Source organism: Rutidosis leptorrhynchoides, chromosome 6 (assembly GCF_046630445.1).
Source record: "Rutidosis leptorrhynchoides isolate AG116_Rl617_1_P2 chromosome 6, CSIRO_AGI_Rlap_v1, whole genome shotgun sequence".
Taxonomy (NCBI): Eukaryota; Viridiplantae; Streptophyta; class Magnoliopsida; order Asterales; family Asteraceae; genus Rutidosis; species Rutidosis leptorrhynchoides.
The window spans coordinates 186104161-186111640 of NC_092338.1; the positions used below are offsets into that span (position 1 = coordinate 186104161).

At 34.5% G+C, this 7480-nt stretch overlaps 1 protein-coding gene across 4 annotated transcripts; it reads left to right on the top strand.

Moving 5' to 3' along the window:
- The first annotated feature begins 1834 nt into the window (after positions 1-1834).
- LOC139852586 (uncharacterized) lies at positions 1835-5696 on the top strand. Of its 4 annotated transcripts, none has more exons than XM_071841894.1 (12): positions 1890-1932; positions 2007-2062; positions 2239-2322; positions 2410-2470; positions 2583-2653; positions 2810-2874; positions 3107-3151; positions 3243-3323; positions 3481-3548; positions 3771-3819; positions 4047-4210; positions 4944-5696. In XM_071841894.1, exons 2-12 carry the CDS (start codon positions 2047-2049, stop codon positions 5008-5010), a joined length of 771 nt encoding a protein of 256 aa, XP_071697995.1. In that variant the 5' UTR covers positions 1890-1932; positions 2007-2046; the 3' UTR covers positions 5011-5696. The 4 variants fall into 4 exon arrangements, with proteins under 4 accessions (XP_071697992.1, XP_071697995.1, XP_071697993.1 ...); XM_071841892.1 differs by having other exon boundaries at positions 2201-2322; positions 4944-5651; XM_071841891.1 differs by lacking the exon at positions 2007-2062 and having other exon boundaries at positions 1835-1932; positions 2201-2322; positions 4944-5651.
- Positions 5697-7480: the final 1784 nt, after the last annotated feature.

Genomic DNA, 7480 nt, shown 5'->3' on the forward strand with positions numbered 1-7480 from the left:
TTTGAAGGTTGATGATGTGGTTGTTAAGCCGATTATAAAGACTCGTAAAGGTAAAGGTAAAGCGGTTGTCGAGTAAATTTTTGAGCGGGCTTGATTTTGTTCTATGTTTGTTATTTTTTGGATAGATTAAATTTTTTTGGGTGTGGTTCTTTGATTGTATCCTGTGTGCGTTTTATTGTTACAGTTTCTCATGGCTCGAGCTTAGTTAGCTTAGGCTATTTAGTTTTAGAGAATGTTTACTGCTTTCGAACCTTCGTTTGCGTCCGTATCTATTGTATTTGTTCGTCTTTTTCACCGCTTGATGAAAAAATTACGTTAAATGTTATTGTTATTTTAGGAAAGAAAAAAAAAATTAGAACCCACCCTTGTGGTCCAGTGGTTCGCCCCCTTTGCACTTGTGCATTGGGATGAGGGTGGGGATGTCTCAAGTTCGAGTCCTTCCCCTTAAAAATATTCGTGGAATTTATTTCCTAAAAGCCGAATTGCCCCGGGGAAGGTTTTACCGACCCGTATACATGACCCAGGTCCGACCGCCTGCCCCTCAAGATGGTATAAGGTTCGGATCCCTGTAATGCGGTTTGGGTTTCCTGTCCGAAAGGTGCATGCGTGGCAAATGAGAGTATTCGATTCCAACAACTTGCCTTTCAAAAAAAAAAAAGAAAAAAAAAATTAAATTTGTTTTAGAGTTTAATTGTGAAAGAAAAAAAATGAAGTAATGAGGAGTGAAAAAAAAGTAATTTGGATCTTTCCAATTTGAAAATGTTTGAAGGGAGAATTAGTTAAACAAGTTTTCGTGTTAAACGCGCGTTGCGGCGCCGTTAGTTTTTATCATTAGGAAAAAATAAATAATAAATAAATAAATAAATAAATTGTTGTTAAATATTGAACCTGCAGTCACATGAAGCATAGAAGCATCATTAACCACCCAAACAATAATTCACTAATGTTAAATATTTAGAAGTAAGAGTATACATGTAGTGAAATTCGTATGTTTTTATTAAAAAATAAAAAAAGGATGGCCAAGCTGTGGGTCAAACTCACAATCCTTCACTTGTAAACGGGAGCACCAACCATCCAGTTTTAATTTATGCTACAATTATTTATTTCGTCAAAAGAATATGGTTTTAAAAGTCAAAATCAAGGAAAAAATAAATAATAATAAATAAATAAATAAATTGTTGTTAAATATTGAACCTGTAACCGCATGAAGCATAGAAGCACCATTAACCACCCAAACAACAATTCACTAATGTTAAATATTTAGAAGTAAGAGTATACATGTAGTGAAATTCGTATGTTTTTATTAAAAAATAAAAAAAGGATGGCCAAGCTGTGGGTCAAACTCACAACCCTTCGCTTGTAAACGGGAGCACCAACCATCCAGTTATCACTGCAGTTTTAATTTATGCTACAACTATTTATTTCGTCAAAAGAATATGGTTTTAAAAGTCAAAATCAAGGAAAAAATAAATAATAAATAATAATAAATAAATAAATAAATAAATAAATTGTTGTTAAATATTGAACCTGCAACCGCATGAAGCATAGAAGCACCATTAACCACCCAAACAACAATTCACTAATGTTAAATATTTAGAAGTAAAAGTATACATGTAGTGAAATTCGTATGTTTTTATTAAAAAATAAAAAAATGGTGGTCAAGTTGTGGGTCAAACTCACAACCGGGAGCACCAACCATCCAGTTATCAGTGCAGTTTTAATTTATGCTACAACTATTAATATATATTTCGTCAAAAGAATATGGTTTTAAAAGTCAAAATCAAGTTAAAATGGTTACTGTTTATTATTTTGTTCATTATTTTGTAAATGAATATATAAATAATCTCTCCAATTTCATTCAACTTCTTTCTTATTCTTTTCCCATCTCCTCCAAAATTAAACTCTGGAACAGTGGCTTAAGGTCATCACGTCGTGAGTGACTTGATCTGAATATTAAAATTAGGTTTACATAATCGTTTATTTATGATTAACCGTACATTTGTTAGGGTTTCAACTTTCTGAAACAACGTATGATATCCAATAGTGATGCTGAGTTCAATCAGTAATTCACTTAATTTCACTCAGTTGAATTTCTGTTATTTACAACCGTATCTTTTAAATATCTGTTTATTTTGGTTCCAATTTGATGTTACTAGCTTACTGATCACTGTTTATCGTTTAATTGATTATATTTATGTAGGAGTTAGTAGATGGATTGGTATCTGATATTTGTTTCAGTAGCTGTTGTATGGTTTGCATCTCTCTGTAAATTTCTTCATGCATCCTTCCATCCATATCCATCACCTATCTTAAATATTGACAGTGAGTGATGCTGTAAATATTTGCTATATCTTCTAAATTCTCTTTATTATGTTGCTTAGTGTAATAACTGTTTTGTGAATTTGTCAGATGAAGTTTTGCGTAAGAGGAATATATTGCTTGTTATTGCCCATCCTGATGATGAGTCAATGTATGTTCATTTCATCTTTTGCGTTTAGTTTCCAAGTCAAATTACATTGTGTTAGACTGTTATGTGAGTTATTGATTTTATCTATATTGAAATTGAAATATACTACCGCCAGGTTCTTTTCACCAACGATCAATCAATTGACCTCAAGAGGGCATAACGTGCATATATTGTGCATGTCTACTGGTAATATGTTTCACGAAGTTTTAGTTGTTTTTATCTTACGTGGCATCGAGTGACCTTAAGTTGTATTTATGTCAATCTAATTGTATGTGTGTTTTTTTGAATGGGGTTGATGATGTGCTATATATTTGATGTTATATGTTGCTACTTTATTTGCAGGTAATGCAGATGGTATTGGAGATGTTAGAAAAGAAGAGCTTTATAGGGCTTCTGCAATCCTTAAGGTGTCTTAATTGTATATTATATATTAATATACAGTCAGTTGATATTTTCATATATTTATCTAGATAAAATCATCTTACCATGACCATTAATCATGATGTAAGTGTAGTTGATATCTGATTATTCTCACATTTTGTGACTAAATATTCGTTTACTTGTGCTTATACGAATTTTAGAAACGACTATGTATGAGTGCACTTATTTGCCGTTTATGAAAGTTACTCGATTATGCAGGTTCCTCTCCAACAAGTTACAGTGTTGGATCTTCCAGAGTTTCAGGTTGACTTATTTTGCCACTGGAATGAAACCCTTATCTGTTTATCGAGTCTATTCCCATATTTGAATAGTATTTTTGGATGTTTATCAACAGGATGGGTTTGGGAAAGTATGGAATAGTAGCATACTATCAAAGATTGTTGAAAAGAAAATACTTGATCATGCAATTGACACGGTAAGTGTTCGCTTCACCAATATAGCGTATTTAGTCTTCATTTTAACCAATATATGCTAATACATAATATTTCATTTTCTTCAATACATATCACTGTTATTTAGAATTTGTTCTTTTTCTGATATTAATAAATTCAACTTCTTCTAAATTATTGCAGATTATAACTTTCGATAGCTATGGTGTATCAGGTCATTGTAATCACCGTGATGTATGTCATGGAGTGCAGTAAGTGTCGTTACTATATGATGGTTTTCCGGCAAAGTTAATATTGGTAATCGTGTATTCCATAAACTGTGTTTTCTTATATCGCGTGCATGGTTGAAAACACAAGCCAAAAATAGTACTAGTAATTTGACTTATCAAACTTGAAAAAGAGGATCATATGTGTATGCATGAATCATGATACATACTCATGTTACAAGTAGTTTTCTCTTTATCTTTTGTCAGGAGGTACTTGCTTGATTCTTCATCGCAAGATATTGAAGCCTGGGAGTTGGTAAATTTTCTTTCCCATGTATTTTCTCTTCTTGAATTAACGAATTTTAATACTTAGCGTATTTTCGTTACTTTATTTTCCTTTGTCCATATAAGGTATGGCTTTGATTGGTTTCACCCCTGTTTATGCTCATGCCAACATTAATTTAGCTCACATGGTGGACTATATCAATAACATGTTATGTTTGACTTTTCAATAGTAAACGTGCCCTATCTTTGCTTTTGCAGATCAGTATTAACTTGATTCGCAAGTACAGTGGGCCAATCGATATCTGGTTATCGTTATGGTATTCAAGCGAGAATAGATCGCCTGATATTACGGAGTGTTTGCTAAATGATCATCCCCGTAAAACCTATGCTGCAATGTCTGAGCACTCGAGCCAATGGGTTTGGTATGTTTCTGCATCTTTCTAAAACCTACATGTTTCTTGTATCAGTTTTTAACCTTCAGTGTTATCCGCATACTTTTTTGTAAATAAATTTTTGACTTTTAAAGCCAACTATTTTAAAAGAAATTGCAAGGTAGGTATTAATTATTTTTGAAAATTTTGTGCCAATATTAATTTCTCTGTTTGACTGTTCAATGTAGTTATAGCCTTATAGATAGGTTTTGAAGAAGTTACAGATTGCATACCAATTTTGAAGTTGAGCATTGTCATCTCAAAGATGAAATTGTGATAGGGGGCTATACACTTCATATTAAAAAAAAAACTTAATTGATAATTCTTCAGGTGGTTTTGTTTCGAGTTACACCATATTGTGATAGGGGGCTATACACTTCAAATTAAAAATTTCATCCTCGGGTTATACTTAGCTTGTATGTTCACTTTAAGAGTGTCAGTTGCTAGAATCTTAATCCAGTTTAGTAATAAATAAATTATTACTTGATAAGTCCTAGTATGAAAATTGACGATATTGTGATTTAGGATTAAGTCATATGATTTGGGCCTGTAATGGTTTGCAGAAAAAAATACTAACTTGTTCAACTTTTAGTATTGCACTAATTCTATTCAATGCTAACTTTCGACAAGAAAGTAGTTGTTGCATTGTCCTATTATCTTTCTTTTATTTTATGTTACCGGGTTTAAGACGTGCCACATTACATTTTTATTTTTTATTTTTCAGGTTTCGGAAACTTTTTGTTTTATCTTCTAGTTATACGTACGTCAACACTTTAAGGAAGTTCAACTAATAAGCCAGACTTGGTTAGAGAGCTGAAGTGGTGCAGTCCATCTGCAATTTTGCATGACACCAGTGTGCCCTTCAATTGAAAATATGGAATTACGATCCAACCACGTGCTAAAGTTTTTCAGGGCATTGATTTAATGTTGTAGTAAGTTTTTGCATATACTCCGTAATAGGTAAGCTTTTTATATATTTTTTGTTTCAAGATTTGGATCCAGATGACATGATTGATTCTCGACAAATGAGGATCATTTAACCATACAGAACCAGAATAATTCTATTATGGACCTTCACTTAGAGTGTGTTTGGCAAGACATTTTTAGGGGATTATGCAGGATTGTGGTTTTACTTTTTAGAAGTTCAAGCTCTTATATAAAAGGAATCCTTGTTTGGCAAAGAAAAATACTAGGGATTGAAAAATAAGGAATCCCTTGTATTATTACTGTATTTGTTAAGTAATTTATGGAATCCCTAAAGGGATTCTCCATCTTCAACCAGCAGTTCCATCCACAAAGTAGACAGCAACCATTTCACTTAAGGTGTGTCTGGCACAGGGACAACCTTTTCTAGCCGCGGGTTCTATACCAGCGGTTGGATTAGTGACTTCCTTCTAATCTAGGGTTCGGGGAATGACTGTCTACACCTCAACTCTCTCATGTTGTTGTTGTGTGTCTGGCACAGGAGATTATAGGGCTGATAGGGTATTGAGATTCTAGGTTTAATAATGCGAATTTAATGTTTTTGTTAATTAATTAATTTCAATGTAAAGTTTTCGGTCCTTTTAAATGGATCCCCGGAGAGGGAAGGTGTAATGAATCGCGGGCTAAGACAAGGCGATCCCGTATCGTCTTTCTTATTCATTCTTGTCGCGGAAGTCCTAAGTAAGATGCTTTCAAGTAAGATGCTTTCAAGTGACTTGAATCAGGGCATATTGAAAGGGGTAGAATATGGTTCGAATTCAAGAATAAATCATTCTCAAATTGCGGATGACACGATTACCTTTGCTTATTCTTATATCAACAAAGGGCTTCTGGCCCAACGGTATCAAAGAGGCTCATTAATCTTGAGGTTATGAGTTTGAGTCCTATCATGGACAAAAGATATACTACTTGTGCGCCTTGCTCAGTGGTATATTGAGGTTGCGTAACATCTTGTGTTCGAACCTCATGGGGGGTTTTCCCAGTTGGTCGCGTTACCTTCTGGGTGCAAGTCTCGTGGTTTCCTCCCGACACGTGGCACTGTAATCGGGTGAGTGACTCCGCTTCTAGTGAGCCCCTTCAGTGACCCCATAACCGGCATTACAAAAACGAGTTGATGCACAAAAGACTATTAATTTTGTTCTCCCAATTGTCCGGGCTGGCCAATAATTCATCCAAGACCATTTTATATGGTTTAAATGTACCATCCCACTCTTACTGTCTCAATATGCTACGATTTTTCAATGCTCTATAGGGCAGCCTCCCTTTATTTATTTAGGCATACTGTAGGCCTAGGGTGTAGACGCTAATCAATGTGGCTTCCGGTGGTTCACAAAGTAGAAAATAAACTCGTGGGATGGAAAGGGCGTTGTGTTTCTCTCGGGGGAAGGTTAGCCATGGTCAATGCAGTTTTAGCAAATTTATCATTACATTACATGGCTCTTTATAAGGCTCTGGAATCTATTATTCTTCCATTAGAGGGGTTAAGGAGAAATATTTTTAGGGCGGCGACTCTTCAAAGAAGAAATTATGTTTGATATACTGGTCCTCGGTTTATAAGCTTAATGAACTCGGTGGTTTGGGGGTCATTTCTCTTCGTATCAAGAACCTTGCTTTGGTGGTTGAACTCGAACAAAGGTGACTTGTATTGTGTTAAATTCCTTTTGTTCGTCATTGCAAGGCAAATTGATGGGGAAGTCTCTGTTGGTTCCTTGATAAACAACATGAGTATTGTAGAGGGGTGAATACAATTCTTTTTTAATTAACTTAACAGTTAAACACAATTTAGTATTCACGCAAGTAAATTAAATAGAGTCAAAGGTAATTTTTCAACGGTTATTCTTTATTGATTAAATCACAAAGAATTACAACTATCCTTGGCGGAATGATAGTTAGTTGATACAGATTTACCTAAGTATAGCTACAGAGTGTGTTCTAAGCTATTACACGTTTTGGACTCTAAATAAACAAACCCACACTACTAGTTGTTACAATAGTGGATACATCAATTTATACTAGTCCTATTATCCGTGTAATTGTTCTATTGTCCACTGATACATAGGATGTCTGTACTTGTGGGGACAACTGCATCAGAGAGCGTGCTCTCCTCTTTCCTCTTTGGTAACTATTTGCAGGAACACCCCAATTCGATTTGGCACTACTATTTGTTTAAACAAATAGAATGTTGTGTTCCCTAGGCATTGACAAAGTAATACATGTCTGCACATGCGTTAAACTTCTGCATTCCCACTTGGTCTTGTAAGGTCACTTGTCAGCCGC